Source organism: Oryctolagus cuniculus, chromosome 3, assembly GCF_051225735.1.
Source record: "Oryctolagus cuniculus isolate XC-2025 breed Fujian yellow rabbit chromosome 3, ASM5122573v1, whole genome shotgun sequence".
NCBI classification, from domain to species: Eukaryota; Metazoa; Chordata; class Mammalia; order Lagomorpha; family Leporidae; genus Oryctolagus; species Oryctolagus cuniculus.
This window is the reverse complement of record NC_142869.1, coordinates 179,025,171-179,044,933: the sequence shown is the minus strand read 5'-3', so window position 1 is coordinate 179,044,933 and position 19,763 is coordinate 179,025,171. Positions and strand designations below refer to the sequence as shown.

At 39.0% G+C, this 19,763-nt stretch overlaps 1 protein-coding gene across 5 annotated transcripts in view; it reads right to left on the bottom strand.

Moving 5' to 3' along the window:
• Nucleotides 1-19,763, bottom strand: part of TPK1 (thiamin pyrophosphokinase 1) — a 464,784-nt gene that overhangs the window by 124,399 nt on the left and 320,622 nt on the right. For all 5 annotated transcript variants that reach the window (XM_051849810.3, XM_051849814.3, XM_089329602.1 and 2 more), the window contains one exon: nt 3,612-3,723. In XM_051849810.3, coding sequence (XP_051705770.1) covers nt 3,612-3,723 — 112 coding nt within the window. The remainder of the gene's footprint in view (nt 1-3,611; nt 3,724-19,763) is intronic.

Here is a 19,763-nt window from a genome sequence, read left to right as displayed (position 1 = left end):
TGCAACTGGCTATGAGGCAGCCCTTTCACTCCCACATGTATAGGTCCTAGACAATCCATTATACAAGACACAGGTCAAAGAAAGTTCACACCGTATTTTATGAAATGAAACACTGCAAAGATTGGTAGCTTCAGTAATATTTGGAGAGTTTCACATCTAGGTGATAGATACATAGGTACAAGTGTCTTTTGTACTATTTTTAAAGTCACAATGTGATGTGAGATACTGCAAATTGGTAACAGATAAATTACACTGCTTCTGGATCATAGCTCCTGAACTAATGAGTGTACACTGGAAAAGATCATGTCCTAAAGCCACCTGGAGGGACCTGCCTACGCTTCTGAACCCAAGAAGTCAGCAGCTCTGCCTAAATCACTGCCATCCTGGCTCCTTCTCCAATCCCAGTTCTGTCCTTTCACTCTGTAGCTACGACTGACGAAATAACACCAATCTCAGTGTTCTGCTTCCAAAGGCAGTGGTTCTGAGTAAAGCAGCAAATTTATCCACTTCAACTCAACATGGTGTCATTCATTTTTTTTTATTACCATTTCATGAAGTAATTCTACCCATCAGTTAGAAGGACTCATAAGTTAGTACTTCTACCATAGACAACTGAAGAAAGATTTTGTGTTTCAACTCTGTTGCTTTGCAGACTGGAAGTTTCTTGATATATATATATATATATATATATATATATATATATACTCAGAATATTGTGGAGTAAAATAATTATTTCAAAAGTCAAAGCAACCTAACTATCCAGTTAAATAATAGTATATTTCATTTATGTAGGATTTAAAAATCGTATCGCTGGGCCTGGCATTGTGGTATAAGGGGTAAAGCTACTGCCTGCAGGGCCGGCATCCCATATGGGTGCCAGTTCAAGTCCTGGCTGCTTCACTTTTGATACAGCTCCCTGTTGATGCACCTGGGAAAGCAGTGGTGGGTGGCCCAGGTGATTGGGCCTCTGCATCCATTGGGGAGACCCAGAGGTGTCTCTTGGCTCCTGGCTTTGGTCTGGCTCAGCTCTGACCTTTGCAGCCATTTGGTGAGTGGGCCAGAGGATAGATCTCTCTGTCTCTCCCTTTCAATAAACTAATAAATACATAGATAAAATCTTTCAAATCAATAACTGAAAAAATATTATCACAAGGAGGTTGAGTCCTACTTTCATCATACAAAAGTTCCTTTTTCAGAGGAAAAGTTAATATACAGAATAAGGATGTGCAATTCACTATGAAATACAGATCTAAGGAGCCCAGAAGAACTGCATGATGTGTAGACTCCGGGATGCTGGGGCAATGGCTTACGGTGCAGGTGCTCCCCTGTCCTAAGTGATCCCTCTGTCCTGGTGCCAGCCCTGAAAAGTGTTGTCACTAATAGAGCCAGGAAGAAGTTCACTACTTCCTAGATGGGTCTTTAGAAATCATGGGAACACTACAAAATGTAAAACAATCGTTCTAGGCTGAGATGTTTTCAAAAATGCTGCTAATGGGAACTCCTGTCAGTTTCAGCTAAACAGCTTCAAAAGCCTGTCACATATTTCTGTGCACTGGAAGAGATCTGTTCTCACAGGCCTTTCAAATTCTGATGAGCTCCCTAGACATTTATTTCAAAATATCTCTAGTTTTTCCTAATTGTTTCAGCAGTGGCTCATAAAAGGTTCTTTTTGAAAATATATTTTTATCTTCAAAATATTTATAAGGGTACTTCAAAAAGTTTGTGGAAGAATGGAGTTACAAGGTAAGTTTATTTTGGTGCTCATTGTTTTTTTTATTTTTTATTTTTATTTTTTTTAAATTTTTTTGACAGGCAGAGTGGACAGTGAGAGAGAGACAGAGAGAAAGGTCTTCCTTTGCCGTTGGTTCACCCTCCAATGGCCGCCATGGCTGGCGCACTGCGCTGATCCGATGGCAGGAGCCAGGTACTTATCCTGGTCTCCCATGGGGTGCAGGGGCCAAAGCACTTGGGCCATCCTCCACTGCACTCCCTGGCCACAGCAGAGAGCTGGCCTGGAAGAGGGGCAACCAGGACAGAATCTGGCGCTCCGACCGGGACTAGAACCCGGTGTGCCGGCGCCGCAAGGCAGAGGATTAGCCTAGTGAGCTGCGGCACCGGCCAAGTGCTCATTGTTTTTGAAATCCATGCATGTTTTTTCAAAATATGAACTTCTAAAGACTTTCCAAATTTTTTAGAAAAATTCATTGTGAGAATCTCAAGTTTTACATGTTAGAAAGGAATGATATGGGTTCTGGTGTTGTGATTTAGCAGGTAAAGCCCCCACTTACAGCACTGTCATCCCCTGTGGATACTCGTTTGATTCCTGGCTGCTCCACTTCCAACCCAGATCCCTGCTGATGGCTTGGAAAGATCAGTGAAAGATGGATTAAGTGTTTGGGCCCCTTCACCCCTGTGGTACCTGGAGGAAGATCCTGGCTCTTGGCTATGGTCTGGCCCAACATTGACCATTGCAGCCATTTGAGGAGTGAACCTGCAGATGGAAGATCTTTCTTTTTGTCTCTCCCCCTCTCTATGTAATTCTACCTTTCAATAAAATAAAATAAATCTTAAAAAGAAAAACAATGGCATGGTTCTGCATTTTATTTGTAATACCTTAGAGATATTGGTCCATCATGGGAATGATCCCTTTGACATTCAATCAGAGCTCCTGCTTCAGTTATTGTTATTCTTAAAGAGGTGGGAGTTGATTAATTTCATTAACACTTGATTGATTGTTTTGGAGTCAGCAATTTTTCATGAACATATCCCACTTCCTTTTAGTTCTCTTGAAATCAGTTTTAGTACAACTAGAAACTAATACCATTCATAATTATTGGAAAAAAGTTTAAAAAGAGCTGCTAATCTTTCAATATCTCAGAGTTTGGATTATGAAAGAAACTTGCTATGTTAGCAAGTTTTCTACTTTCTAGAAAAGTAAAAAAGTTTTCAAGCACACAAAATCATGAAGAAGGCTGGACAAAGAGTTTTTACACACAACACCAAAAGCATAATCCATTAAAAAAATGGACTTCATTCAAATTACATTTCTAACAATAAAAAAAAAAAAAAAAAAAAAAAACCAAGGACTCTGAGAAAATATGTGCAAGTCAAATATTTGACAAAGGATTTGTAACTAGAATATATAAAGGCCTCTTACAATTCAATGTATAAAAGAGACTAACCCAATTAAAATATGAGCAAAGAAACCTGAGCATAAATTTCTCCAAGAAAGATATACAAATGCCCCCCCAAACAAAAAGAGGTATTTAGCATCATTACTCATCAGGGAAATGCAAATCAAAACCTCAGTGAAATATCACCTTCATACCCACTAGTATGGCAACAAGTAAAACAACAAAAACAAAAAACCCAATCAACCAAAAAAACAGATAATAGCAACTGTTGCTGAAGATGCCAAGAAACTAGAAAACTTATATATTGCTGGTGGGAATGTGGAGTGACGCAGGTACTTGGAAAACAGTCTGGTAGTTCCTCAGCAAGTATAAGAGTTACCATATGACCCAGAAATTCTTCTCTTAAGTATATACCAAAGACATATTAAGGGGGGGGGAATAAAGAAAGATCTCCCTTTATTGAAGAGTTTCACTTACTGAGGTTCCACTTCAGGCCTGTTGTTGTCACCCGGTTGCAGGGCTGTCCAACGGGAATAAGGCCACACCAGTCTCCTTCCATTCCAGTGTCTACACACAATTTGTTCTTTCCCTGAAGTAGAGAAGGAACAGTCAATAAGAGCAGAAAGAGCAAGGAAAGGATGTTAATGTGCATTGAGGACCTGACAGTCTGTGCCAGGTACCCCCTTGGGCGTTCATATGCTTTATCATACTGAATCCTAAAGATAAATATATGTTCTATGTGCTAAATAATCCTAAGAACTTTCACCTGACAACAATTTTACAAGGAAACCTATTGTTTAATTAGTTTTATATAGGAGAATATAAAAACTTGCAGAGTTAAAATGTTTCCAGGACCACACAGCTAACAAGGATTCTCAGCTTATCCACAAATTCCAAGAACCAATTACAAAGTCAAAACCAAGCTCACATCTAAAGATGCAGAACTTTGTGCTACAGATTTCTCAAGTGTTAACCAAACACTTGTTCAAGCACAGATAAACATTGCTTCCTAAGTAAAAAAATCTGTTTATCTGATAACTGGGTTGGTAAATTTCTGAACTCAGTGTCGATCTACTAGTGGTCAATCTATTCTAATACTACAGCACATGCTTGATGAGAAGTACCTCTATCAAAAATATAGTATTTTCCATGAGGAACTGCATACTGCTTTCATTCTGATTATGAAAACATATATAATTCACCATGTTTCAATTTTTCAGGTTACAGGGATGTCAAAGTTAACTCAAATATTCAACCAAGGTAGCAATGCTTTCACTTTTTAAATAGAACACTTGAATAGTCCCTATTCCCCAAAGTAATGATCCTCCATTTCTATTCTGTTCATTATCCTTAGGGTAAACTGAATTTATAGTAAGATATCTCAATTCTTATATGAAAACACCAAGGTATACATTCAATAACAGTATAGTTATTTTTCATAAGTCATAGAATGCCGGATATACTCCATTTTAATAAAATAATGTCTTAAGTATTCTCAATATATATTACAATAATAAGGCATTTGGGTCCCCTTGTGCAGTCATTTCACTTTTATTTTAACAATATATTTTGTATTCTATGTTGCAGGTTTCTGAGAATTCTATTGTGCTCTTTATGGAGCCTCAAATTAGAGTAGGCTCTCATTGTATCAAGTTTGCTCTTTTAGTAAAACAATTGTCAAGAGCACATATTAGTCCTTGAAGCTCAACACAGGCCCATTCTGATCCTTACTATGTTTATAATTCATAGATATTCCTAGGGTATGTTTTATACTTCCAATTGATCATTAAATCAGAAGGTCATGAATTCAATTAAAAGGGACTAAACATAATCAACACAAGGAACTTTTCAATGAAACATAAAATTCTGAGCTTATTATCAATCATTAGGAGAGAAGATAGGTGACGTGTAGATTAGATGGACACAGACAACCGTGGATGTGTGGACAGGGAGCACAATGTATTGTGATGCAGATTACACGACTAAGTGTCAGAAATGAGACTGTGGAATGAAATTTGAACTAGCCTTATTCATCTAGCCGTAATCTCATTTTTGAACCTCCATGCTAGTGACAGGGACACATTACTGACACATGTACGTACATAAACACTGTGATGAGTACATGGAAAACAAATACTTCTGCAGAATGACAAGTGGGGTCAGAGGGTAAGCAAGGGGTTCCCTGAGGAATTAAGCTTGTGCTGGCAACTGGAGGGTAAACGAGCATCAACTCCACAGGCTGGTGGTGCATGCCCTCAAAGGCTCTAGGGGCAGATGTCAGGGTGCTGTCATACTTATGAAGGCAGGTGGGAATGAATGGGTGGAACATGGTGTTTTTAGGGCAGCAAAGCTCTTCTGGGGGACACTGTTATGGTGAATATCTGACATTATGCATGTGTCAAAACCCACAGAATGTGAAACAATGAGAGAGAACGATGAAGCCCATTATGTATTTTAGGTAATAATAATGTATCACTATGGGTTCATTACTTGTAACAAACAGGCCATACAAACCCAAGATACAGGGGGCAACTGTAGCAGGGTAGGGATGGTGGTGGATAAGAGGGCTCTGCTTCCTTTCCCATAAACCTAAACCTCTCTAAGAAATAAAGTCTGTCTCATGATGGCCTTTCAGTTTCTCATCCCTTAAATCAGACTGACAGCAGTGGGATGGTGGGTTTGAGACCCACACTACATGAAGGGGCCACACAAGGAGAAACACAGCTGCTTCTCTGTAGCCATTGTTCCCTAAAACCCAGTTTTTACTTAAGACATCATTGCATACGGTGCCTCCCCATCTCCCCAGACTGATTTACACTGAGTAGTTTGCTACACAGAGTTGAGTTTTGTTGTTTCACACCTCCCTCCATTCTAGAGACAGCCCTCTCTGAAGACAGAGTTACTAACTGTAATGCACATGATCAACCCTAGAGGCCAAACATAGTGCCCTGTGACAAATTCTAAAAGTAACAAAGCCATCCTTTATAAGAGTTGATGGGAGGGATTCTTGGAGAAATTCTGAGTCCCTGAGAATGTAGTGGTCAGTGGTGGTGGTGACTTTTCAGGTAGGTGGGCCCTGGTTTCCTGTTTAAGTGCTGTACTCTGAGAGTCCCCATCTGAAAATTCATTTTTGTCAGAGGGGTTAGAGTAGCCAGTAGTCTTCTGAGCATTAGGTGGCAGAGGGTAAAGGAATCAAGAAAGCATGAGAAGGTTAGGAACATGGCCCAGACTCCTCCACCTCTCTCTCCTTCTCTCCCTCCCTCCTCCACTGTGTGTATGTGTATGTGTGTGTGTGTGTGTGTGTGTGTGTGGTAACAATGTCTCTGTCAAAGCAACCTATTATTAGAGGGTGGTTTTACAGTTACTTATCAAGGAAGGACTCATTGGTCATCTGGTGGTCTTATTTTCAGTGTGTGAAAATTTTTCAGTCTTAATTGATGCTTTTCTTCCCTCTGTTTGGGGCCCGCTTAACAGTGTGATAGTGGCTAGCTGAATGCATTAGTATGTTTGATACTCCAGCTAACTTCCATAAAGAATGATGAAGGAAATAAGGAAATACTTTTCAACTTGTGGATATTAATTCCCTGAGAGGAGAGTCTTCAATTTGTATCATATAATGCAAAGGAAACAGAATATATACATGTTATTACCCCAGGGAGAGGATAACTGTTAGAAAATCCACTGATTTAAATGATGCAGTAGTAAGCTTTCTTATCCAGTCTTGCTATATATTCATTGCCTTCCTCATTATTTTCAGAATCAACAGACCTTAAAATTTTCAATCTGGGAATAAACTACTTTGTGGACTTGAGAAGTCAAGGATAGGTCTTAGCCTACAATCAATTCACATTTCCCCTCTCATTACAAAAAGTTATTTCACCCTACATGAGTGGTCTTTGTGTTTATAAGTATGCAAATTCAGCTTCTGTGGTCAAGAGAGAGCAGCATTCTGCTTTCCACCTACATCCTCCAGTCCATGTCACATGTTTAATAAATGAGCAGCTGTACAAAGGAATCTTTGTTCATTCCTCAGATTTCTCAGTTCATAATATATGCTAGCCTATATATGATTTGACATGGGCAGGCATACAGCCTGGCATAAAAGAACTTCCCTAAGGATTTACGCCATTAGTGGAGACTAGAGGCACATGAACTAATCATTCACTTCTATCCACTCTCATGAATCACTGTACAGGTTCCTGTTCTGCCCTCTTCTCTGAGCGAAGTCAAAGGCAGTTCTATGTAGTAGAGAAAGAACAAAAATCTTTCACAGGCAGTTTGCTTTCCCAATTGTGGTTATTTAAACACATCTAACAACTGTAATACAGTAACTTTAATGAAGTAGTGAAAGGTAACAAAGATGCTGGTTTCCATGTGCATTAGAAACCACACGATCATGTTAATGACAGACAGCACCTGGGATCACTCTCCCTGACTGTAATGCCAAGCTAGAGCAAAATACACACAAATAGATACCTAAAAAAGGGAAAGAAATAACTGTCACTTTGTTTTCTATGATACTACCCTTTGGAAACAACCATCACTTACTGAGAGAAAAGATTAAAGCTTACCCAAGACTTTGCCTTTGAACAATACTCAGAAGAGAGTTACCTGGATTCTGTATACATCTTTGTGTCCTTAAATTCAATAACTATGCCAAGTTTTGTGCTATGCTCTCTTAGTGCAGATCTTACTAAATAAACAGCAAATTAGCCATATCATTCATAAAGTACTGAGCACAGGAATAGCATAAACATATTCCTATTTAGTTTAAAAGATTCAGTGAACAGGTACTCCTCATAGTGTACAAATGAGATAGTAATTCATCAAATTGCTTCATTGCTGAACCTAAATCCTATAGCTAATTGCAGCTAAAACTGCTGGTACATAGCAAGACCCAGTAAGAATGCAACACCACTGCAGGCTGATTAAACACAGGCTGTCTCAGGCAGCTCATCTTTGGTTAGTTTGTCCAGGTACTTTAAAAATTTATCAACAAACACTGCAAGAAATTGAATAGCCCACAGAAAATAATAGTGAAAGAAGTAGATAGAAGGATCCACGTTCTATTTACCAGGAGAACAGGTTCCTTCTCTCACAGGCAGACAGATTTTTGCACTAGTATATTTTCATGCTGTGACTACTCACATGACTGAAAGTAGGCACAAGAGAAATGGTCTCCCCAGTGAACTTGTAGTTAGTTGTAAGACTTCAGTGCAAGAAGACTTGTATATTTTCTTTGATTCTGCTCCACAAATGTAAAATTTAAAATACAAGTGTATTGGGTTTATTTGAAATAGTCTGTATTGAATCAATGTTACATATATTTTTAATTTAGGGTACTTCCTTTTGAAAATGGATGAATATTTTGAGATACCTTTGAGAGTTTCAAATCATGTTAGAACATTTTCCAAAGTGATTTCCACAGAAAGCTGCTCCCAGGATCAAATAAGATTGAAAACTTGCTAAGTTCTTAGATTCTGCTCTTGGAAGTCACATTGTTTTCCAGTAGGTTAGCTGTTTTTGGTAGTTTTGCAGCAAACACAACACCTCCTTCCCCCAAAACACACACATACAAACCCTAACTGCCTGAATGAATGCTTCACCAGTTCACTTGACAAGAAAACCTCCTTCTGACCTCAAATAACCCCTCATAATTTTCCATGTAACCTTTAATTCATGAAATATACTTAGGAAGATGTTGAATTGGTAATTATTTTGCACATACTACCTAAAACTTGGTATCTTGATTCAGTATTTCCACAGCCAGAAAACTGCAATGATATGTTTTGATATTAACAAACCCCATCTGATTTTTATTTTGGAAATTATTAAATAACTTCAGGATGAAACCATATAATTTTTGACATGCGCTAGCCTTACTATTCTACTAAATGGTTAATGACAGTACTGGGTGGTTATCTAAAAGCAAACCTTCTTAATGCTAGTTAGGCTAGTTTATTCAGAGGTCAAAAATATTTTAAAATATCTTCTGTTAGAGTAAGTTACTGTGCTGACAGGCTAATTTCCCTGTTAACCTCCTTATACTGGACTATTTTGCAATAAAAGTGATGAAGTTGATGTCTGTCCTTTACTTTCTGTTATCTCTGTATTTATGCTTTCCTACAATGTATCCCACCTTATCTTTATGCTTTCCTTTCATTCTAGTCAGACAAAACAATCTGGTGAGTGCTCTCACACTGAATTGTCAAAAACCTACTCTTCACAGCTCCAAAAGATACAGGCACTTTAAATGATGGCTTCTAAAGATAATACTTATCCCAGAAGTAAGCATTTCTAACAGCAGAAACAGGACAGGTTACACTGAAAGATATGCTTTGAGCCAGACAGTGATCTCTGAGTTTTCAAATTACTTCAGGTAAATGCTCTCGTACTTAGTATAGAGTATGATGACTGTGTCCACGTTCTGCTGTCTACTGTTCCACCAGTGCTCCACCCTTAATCTGGAGAAACTACGAAGTCAAAGGCAAGCTCTGCTTTTTAATGACAACTCCTGAGTATTCCTGCTAGCATAGATGACTCACTTCCTTCTAAGTGCTATCATCTTTAATTATTTATGTTACACAATGTGCATTTTGCAACTGTGCTGCATTTCTCAAATGGGTTCCTATATTTTTTTATTTAAGGGGAATGGTTTATTGGAGGAAACCTAACAGACTGGAGGGAAGGGGCGAAAAAGGAAAAGAGAGAGGAGGAGAGTATAAGAGAGAGATCCAGAGAGAGAGATCAAGAGACAGAGAAAGAGAGAGATCAGGAGACAGAGAGGAAGAGAGCCACGTGTTCAGGAACAGGTCCTTTTAAAACTTTGCTGGGGGTGGGCAGGGAAGTAGGAGCATCAAATAAATGGTTTCATGTTTTATCCCTAAAGCAATATCACTTTTTCTGTTGGATTTATAGAACAGTGAAAGGACTAATATTATGTGTCTAATAAATGTCTGGTTGACTGCTTAGAAGATAAAGGAATTGAAAAGCTGTCAATATGCTTTGAAAAGTCTTCTCTATCAAAATCTGAATACAAAGAATGTCCCAGTGAACTGAAAGGACTAAGAATAGAGAGTCTACCTTTGTGTAGATAGCGTTGGGTTAATTGGACACTGGGATAAATCCTCACACAATTAGTAATTATGAAAGCTTGTTGGTAGCACCCAAAGTACACTTTATAAAATGGTTTTATGTGGTATAGTGGGCTAAGCCTCCGCCTGTTGTGCCGGCATCCCATATGGGCACCAGTTCAAGTCCCAGCTACTGCACTTCTGATCTAGCTCTCTGCTAATGGCCTATGAAAAACAGAAGATGGTCCAAGTGTTTTGGTCCTTGATACCCACGTGGGAGACCTGGAAGAAGCTCCCAGCTCTTGGTTTTGAATTGGCCCAGCATTAGCAGTTGTAGCCATTTTGGGATTGAATCAGTGGATGGACGACCTTTCTCTGTCTTTCCCTCTCTCTGTCTATAACTCTACCTCTCAAATAAATAAAGCTTAAAAAATGGTTTTATGTAAAATGGGGATTATTCTACTTATTAAGTAGTTTTAGGTCACCTGTTCAATGCCAGTAGTATGGCTTTCAGCATTTGCATTGCAGAAGTGGAATCATTTACTCTTTTCCCTCTATTAGGTTCTCGAAATTTAATTTATTTTTATTTTATTTTATTTTTTTTTTTTGACAGGCAGAGTGGACAGTGAGATAAACAGAGAGAAAGGTCTTCCTTTGCGGTTGGTTCACCCTCCAATGGCCGCCGCGCTGCGGCCGGCGCACCGTGCTGATCCGATGGCAGGAGCCAGGTGCTTCTCCTGGTCTCCCATGGGGTGCAGGGCCCAAGCACCTGGGCCATCCTCCACTGCACTCCCTGGCCACAGCAGAGAGCTGGCCTGGAAGAGGGGCAACCGGGACAGAATCCGGCGCCCCGACCGGGACTAGAACCTGGTGTGCCGGCGCCGCATTGCGGAGGATTAGCCTAGTGAGCCGCGGCGCCAACCCTGAAATTTAACTTAAACAAAGATTTTTTTTTCACTCTTTTCTGGTTTTTATTTTTTTAAAACCTCATCACTTTACCCCAGTCATTTTAAGAGGAAGTAAATGTAATTTCACCTCCTAAAATTTACTTCAAAAATGAGCAGAAAATGAGAAAATAATTTTATTTAAATCTTTATTTTGCAATACCAGAATAAGGCACAAAGATTATCTAAAGAAGAACTGTGTCTCCATTTGCTATATAGAAGCTCTAGTTCTTAGAAAGTTAATTTTTATAGGAGTACATATCATTCAATTTATTCATGATTTTTAGAAAAATTCTAAAAATATCTTCTGAGGTCTCATACCTGGTTACCATATGTAAAATACAACTTCAAGTTATTTCTTGGCATTTTCAATATTAACTGAGTTTAGCACTAAAACATTCTCTTTTTCTAGTTCTAGCAATAATTTTGCTACAATTTGGTTCAGACATTAAGTCCACTAGACTTACAGCTGAAATATTCTGGTAACTGGTAAAGAATTGATGGAAATACTAGTGTTACAATATATATTTCAACTTCCCTATTGTTAAGCACTCCAGCTTTCTTACTCTAAAAGTTCCGTACATGTAGAGTCTCCTGCGATAGACAATCAGTTTTCCACAATTATTGTAAGGAAAACATTCCCTTATCTGACTCCTCATTGTCAAATTTGCTACTCAACAAACACTCATGTGTTTCTCGTTCCTGTTACCCTAGAAGCTGCAAGTCATTAAGACTGGAGGGGGAATGGAGGGTAAGGAGGGGGTGTCTGACAGTGGAGAGAACTTCTGGAAGGGTCCTAATGCATTGTCCTATTTAAAAAAACTCCAGGCATCATTTCTGCTAGTGGAGAACATAGTGTGGCCGATGTTTAGTATGTTGACAATACATCTAATGTTCTGTATGTTTTTATGTATTTTTTGGACATTTGCATTTCTTTTTTAAAGTACAAAGATCACTGTTCAGCAGTATGATGAATGTCTAGTGTTCTCTTTCACTCATGTTCTTAATGCTTGTTGGATATCATTGGTGCCCCTTAACAGGGGAGGGTGGTGATGGAAAATAACAACACTTTATAGTTATTTATTGAAAGCCAGTACAACCACCATGCTTTATAACCCTGAAGAAATTATGAGGAAGTTCCAGTTAAAGAAGAGGGAGATAAGTGAATGGCTTAGCTCATTTGAGCAGCTATAGAAAAATACCATGCACTGTGGCTTATAGGCAACAGACTTTTTTTTTCCTCAAAGTTCTAGATACTGAAAAATCTAAGATCAAGGTGCTGGCAGATTCAATGTCCGATGAGGACTTTCTTTCTGCCAGATAGATTTTGCCTTCTCATTGTGTTCCCATATGGTAGAAAGGGGAAAGGGCTTCTCTGGACCTTTATTTTAAGAGCACTAATTCCATTTATGAGGGCTTCACCCTCCAAACTTAACCACTTTCCAGATATCATCACTTTGATGGTTAGGACTTCAGCATATGAAATTTGAAGGAATATAAACATGCATACTATAAGAGTGAAGAAATAATTTTGGGGCATCTGGTATGTCCAAATATTCTGCTGGGTACAATTTTCATAACAAAGTAAACTAAAAATAGATCTTTGTAAAAATTAAGAGTGAGAATAGTAGAGAGAGGAGAAAGAAGGGTTGGAGAATGGGCAGGAGGGAGGGTAGGGTGAGAAGAACCACTATATTTCTAAATCTTATGTGAAATGTAAGAAATCTGTACACCTTAAATAATATTAAAACTTTCTACAATGGAAATTATAGAACATCAATGAAAGAAATAGCAGACATCACAAAAAATGAAAAAACAAATCTTCACTTGTGGTTTAGAAGAATTATTATCAAAATGCACATAGTACCCAAAGCCATGCACATATTTAATGCAATCCCAATCACAATACCAAGGTCATTCTTCTCAGACTCTAAAGGTCCTAAAATTAATATAGAAATACAAGAGATCCAAAACAGCTAAAGCAATCTTAACTAACAACAACAAATCCAGGGCATTATAGTTCCAGATTTTAAGACATACTACAGGGATGTCATAATCAAAATAGCCTGGTACTCCCACAGAAAGAGACATGTGGACCAATGGAACATGATAGAACCCCCAGAAAGTAATCCACACACCTACAACCAAATAATCTCTGACAAATGAGCTAAAATCACTAGCCGGAAAAAGGACAGTCTCTTCAACAAATGGTGTTGGGAAAATTGCATCTCCACTTTCAAAAGTATGAAACAAGACACCGCCTTACAACTTATACAAAAGTCAACTCACAGTAGATCAAGGATCTAAACCTAAGACCTGAAACCATCAAATTACCAGAGGAGAACATAGGGGAAACCATGCAAAACATTGGCACAGACAACGACTTCTTGGATAAGACCTCAGAAGCACAGGCTATAAAAGAAAAATAGATATATGGGTTTACATGAAGCCAAGAATCTTCTGTACAGCAAAGGAAACACTCGAGAACAGTAAACAAGCAAACAGTAAAGAAGTAAACAAATGGGAGAATATTTTCAAAATATGCATCTGATAAAGGGGTAATATTCATAATCTATAAGGATGTCAGAAACTCAACAAATCAATTCAGTATTTATTGAGAAAATCTACTCAGATCATTTGTCCATTTTTTTATGGAAAATTTAGGGTTTTGTTGTTACATTTTTGAATTCCTTATATATTTTGGATCTCAATCTTTGTTAGATGAATAGTTTGCAAATGTGTTCTGCCACTGTGAGGGTTGTTTCTTTATTGACTATTTCCTTTGATGAACAGAAACTTCTTAGTTTGATATAATGCTGTTAGGAAGTCAGATATGAGCTTATATGTGTGTGACAAAGGCCTAAGGAGACATTTAGGTCCAGCATATGCATCTCAAAGTCATCCCGATAACCTTCCAGGGGCAGCCCAGTATTTGCATCCTGCCCTGTACCTTCTACCCGATAACCTGCCAGGTGGAGGTCCCCACCCCTTCTGCCTGCTAACCTTCCAGGTGCAGCCCAGTATCTGCACTTCAAACGTGCCCTGCCCCTTCTATCAGAAAACTATCCTTCCTCTAACTGGGGCGACCAGCCAGGCTTCCTCCTGTCTGATAACTTCAAGGGGAAAACTTAGATAGGAATTTTTTGTATTTACATCCAAAAAGTCCTTTGTTCCAAGGAGAGCAGAGGTGGGGAGGCAAGACTCATCCCCTTAAAAACCCACAGCCTCAACTGGACTGCGTGCTCAGCCCTCTGCCTCTCTGCTGAGCCGCCCGCCTGGCCTGCCCAGGTGTACTCTCCACTCAACCATGTAACCTTGCTCTCCCCCAGTCTGAGTGACTGGGCACTCTCTCTCAGGTTCTGTCTGGAGAGGTGCCCATTGTTCTTATGGATGTCCCTTCCCTAATAAACCTTGCTATTTTACTTTCCACTACTCTCTGTCTCACACCTGAATTCTTTCTTGCACAAAGACAAGAACCCTGCCCTTCACCGGTAACAATCCCATTTGATTATTCCTGCTTTTATTATCTGTGCTTTCAGTGTCTTATCCAAAAAGTATTACTACAATAGTGATGTCTTGAAGTGTTTTTCCCATGTTGTTTTCTAGTAGTTTCAAAGTTTCAGGTCTTGCTTGTAGGGCTTTGACTCATATTTAACAGATTTTTTTATAGGGTGAGAGGTAGAGATAAAGGTGGACTATTCTGAATATGTGCATCCAGTTTTCCCAGGACCATTTAAGAAAACAATGCCATTTCTCCTTTGTAAGTTTTGTAATTCTTTCTCAAGAATTAGTTGATTGGAATGCATAATAGTGACTATCAGAGGTTGAGAAGGTCCTGGGGGATACAATGGAAGACAGAATAATGGATAACAACACTCAGTTGGATTGAAAGAAAAGATTATGGTAATCTCAGCAGAATGGTGTGACTATAGCTCATAATAATTCATTATATGTATTTATAAAGAATTAGAAAAGAGGAGCTTTAGGATTCAAAACAGAGTATAAGGAGACTGAAATGCTAGTTATTGTGATTTGGTCAGTACTGGCCATACATGTATCTTGAAATATCACTGTAACCTACCAATATGTGAATTAGAACATGTTAAATAAAAAACATTTAAACCTTGTGTAACATAAAAGTATTAAAATTATATTTAAAAACCCAGATCAAGAATATTCTGTTGGCTTATTTTTCCATTTTTTTTTTTTTTTTTTTTTGCGCCATACATTCTGTCTTCATACTTAGCTTTTGCCCAGGCTTGCCCAATGTTCTTCAAATAATAAATACTTATAAAATAATTAAATTACAGAGTGAATGCAAAGTTTTCTTTGATCTCATACATTTATCTTCAATATTTCCCATTCTACTTACATATCCCCATTCATTTAATGAATGAACATAGGGAAAATACAGATGAGACCATGTAGGATACTCAGTCATGTTTTTAAAACATATTTATTGAGGTTTCCAAGGCAAAATTCATAACTAGGCCAAGATCAAAAACACTATGATTTTTAAAAAAGGCAATAAGAAAGATTTGAGTACTGTAAGTCAGAACAAACAGGAAATTTTTTTTGGTGCCCCAGATCTTATAAAATATTACTGAGAAGCAAGTGGGGCTAACATTCGGATGGCACCAGTCCCAAGATTCACAGCAGACTCCTTTTCCAAGTCCTTCCCTGACCTGCCTGGGCTCCTTGCACACTGTCTGTGTTCTACTGTTATGTTTTCAGTTCCTTCACTCAAGGGCAAGAATCATATCTCATTGCCTTTTACATCTATAAAACTTGGTATATTGTTTATAATTACCATAGTAATTATTTATCAAAGTGGACACACAGCTCAGCAGTTCCTATATAACTACTCTTGGTCCTCTCCTTTATCTGCCGTCTACCACCTCATTAGAACATCTCTCCTTTTCTGTTCACATTATAATTCTAGGAAAGATTTGCTAAAATTTATTGTCTGCAATACCTCCCTCTAATTCTTTCTTAGATTCATTCCAGTTAAACTTCTGCCCCTACCTCTCTTCCAAATTGGCTTTTATCAAGATAACCGGTGCTCTCCACATGCTATATCCAGTGTCAGTTACTACTTATCACTTGACTTGAACTCTCAAAATAACTTTCAAAGAACTATCAGTCTCACCTCCATAGTATCTTGGCTTCCAGAATATCAGTCTCTGGGTTTGCCTCTTAACCCATGTCTTTAAACTCCTGTACTTGCGTGGACATAGGATTCAGTTCCTAAATCTCAGCCTCTGTCTTATCTACCCATATTCATGTCCTTGGATCTTCATCTTTGGGATATTGCTGAATCCCACAGGGCGTAAAGCCGTGGTGAACCTGTACGGTGTAGACACAAGGATTTATAGACAGTGCTGCAACTATTAGGGCAGACCTTCATGGAAAACTAGGGATCTGTAGCTCAGTTGATGGCTATTCTACCCTTCCAAATTCTTAGAGCAAATGCTTAAATATTTTTTCATATCTTATCTCTAACCCATTAAGAAATCCTCTATATTCTAAATTTATCCAGATCCTTATCACTGCCTATCATGACTCACAGTTTCCTCCACTATCAGTCTGTCCACTTCACCATAATATGAGCTCTTCTTGCCCCAGGAGAGCCTGCTCTTAACCAAGCTGCTGAAATGATCTTTTAGGAGAGTCAGTCAGACCAACCTACCCACACACTGACCCCATTCTTCAGAAACTCTCCTAGTTTCCAAAAGCTTTCCTTTTCCCATTGCCAGCCTCTGAGAGCTTCCCTTTGGTTCAGACATTACCCTTGGAGTCTGAGGAAATTGCTGTCATTTAGAATGAATACTTGTTTTGAGCTAGCCTGAGCCTATTTTACTTATACAGTAGTGGCTAAGAGCATGCCTGCTGAAGAAAGGCTTCATAGATCTGACTTCCTTTCCAGCATGTTTAACTTTCCTTATCTTGAAAATCAGATAAAAGAGTTGCTCCAAAGATTAAATGATCTGGTATGTAAGGCACTGACAATAGGGCCTGCCACTCAGTAAATGAACAGTAAACATTTGCTGTTATTATTTTTAACATACAAAAGGATGAAAAAAGGGTTAATGCCCTCCTATAAGTTCCTATCTGCCTTAAATATGTTAGCAAACAGTGATTAAAGCGACAGCTAACCTGTGCAATGTGGCCACAGGATTTATGGACAGTGCTGCACCTATTTGGGAAACTAAACCTGTCTCTTGAGGTGGGTGGGAAGATAATCCAGTACATGAGAAACTTGTTAATCAGTTTCCCTTCCCAAGTCTCTGATCTTAGCCACTTATCTAACCTTCAGCTTCCTAGCAGACTTTGGCTACTAGATAACCAAGAGAAAGCACAGCTGGTCCACCAGGAAGTTAATTATTTGGGGGTTTATCCTCACTTCTGGGGAACAGAGACTGGCCCCAGTGAGGATACAGGCCATGCAGCTATTCCTTGTCCTACATTTTAAAACAGCTCCAGAATTTTTCTCTAATAGGTTGTGGACTAGTAGGTTGTAGACTCCTGCGTACAAAAAAATAGCAAACCTCCTGTATTAGGCTCTATATCAGGTTCTCAATAGAAACCCAGAACAGGGTCCCCTCCTTTGGGAAACAACAAAACAAAGCTTTTGGCCAGTTAAAAGCTGTTATGAGTAGGGTCTCTGTGCTGGGTTTGCTAAACTCAGTCCTTCAAACAGGCAAGCAGTTAGACATACTAACTGCTGCCCAAGGGGGCATCTATGCCACGCTCCAAGAAATGTTTCTGGGTCAAGCTAGACAGATAGAAAACCATATTTTCCATTTCCTGGAGGAGGCTAGACAACTCCAGGACCAGTCTGAACAGGGTTGGAATTTCTGGACCAGTATTAGGTCATGGAAATTCTGGTTACTGTCTCCCTCTGACCCAACAGCTTTCATGCTTACTACTTCTGTTTATACCATTTATCTTTAATGCACTCAATCATTTTTTTCTATAACAGAATAAAAGCTGTTCAATTCCATATGGTTGTTAAGGCAAGGCTTCCAGCCCATCCTGTTGGATGATGTGACCAGCCCTCTGGAGCACACAAGACAATTTTTTTTCTAGGTCACCTCTGAAAACCACAGGACAGACAGAAAGAAAACACCCAAAAGCAGCTGTACACCCATATGTCAACAAGAAGAAAATATAGAAGATGGCCCTTCATCCATGTTACCCACCCTGTAAGATTATGGGCTACTTTTCTTGAGGGGAGAATGTTAAGATAGCTAAGCAGACTTTAATCTATGTGTGTATGAGGGGTCAAAGAAAAACGGGAGTTTTGTGTGGATAGATGAGACATGCAGGATCAAGCATTGAGAGCAGACCATCATTCCAAATCTACAGTATTGCTTTCTTTCAGTAACCTTGTTGGGTGATTGAATGAGGTAAGAAATGTGGAAACAAACCAACATTTACATATCAGAAGTCTTCCCACTGTTCAGAAACTGGGTTGGGTCAGTCCCAGCCCTCTCTCAGAGGGCAGCTTAGGGGAATCTTATGGGCCCTACACCAAAGGGGCTACTGGTCCATTGTGAAGTTCTGGGAGGAATTTTAGGAATTCCATACCCGGGAAGCCTTCCACCCAGGGAGACTCTCCAGACTAGGGAGGAGGGAGAAAATGTGGATCCAGACCCAGATCACCCAGACCCACAGAAACTCCACACTGAACACAGACTGGGCTCTCAGTTCTTTGCTGGGATGCCCGACTGGTTTATCAGGTGTCTCTCTCTTCATTAATCTTCACTTCAGTAGCAAAAAAAACAAAAGGAGGTTATATAATAGATACTTTTTAATTTAGAAAGTCAATTTGTCTCTCCTTTTTTGTGTCAAGAATGTAAGGATAAGATTTTCTTCTGAAAGCAACTTGAGAATTAGTACTTCCATAATATACAGTCTACTGTGTTTTGGCAAATACTTTTGAATAAACGCACTGTTCAAGTTGATGTCGGATAAATTGGCAGCAAGTTTAGGAAAGTTGGAAATCTTGTATCCCTGCAAGGTAATGCTATCTCCCATCTGAAATGCCAACCTTCCCAGGATGCACCTGTCATTCCTGAGACCAGGACATATGATTAGACCCCACCTAGTTTGCATACCCAATTGTGGTATCACCCCTATCCTTATAAAAAGAGATGAAAGCTCTGAGACTTTCTGTAGAGATACTGTTTTCCTTTTCTCTCTCTCCACCATAGAATGTCGTGGGACACACTGCTCTCGTTTGTGCTCCTTTCTGCTGCCGACTGGTCTCAGACACAGCTCTTCTGCTGAGGTACCACTTTCAAATTTTTTCTTTCTCTCTAGTTTATGAGCAATTCTTTGGCCCACTCATGTTGGGTATTTCTCTGTATGGGGCAGCCCACATTTACACGTGATTGTACATTTATTTCTTCACTGCCAAATAAACTCTGTTCCCATTTGCTTATGATACCAGTCCTTGCATACTATTTCTATCTCTGCAGGAAGCAAGACCTGGGTTAAAATTAACATATTCACATCACCTAAGTTATGTAGATCACAATCTTATTTATTTATTCAGACAGGCAGAGTTAAACAGTGAGAGAGACAGAGAGAAAGGTTTTCCTTTTCCA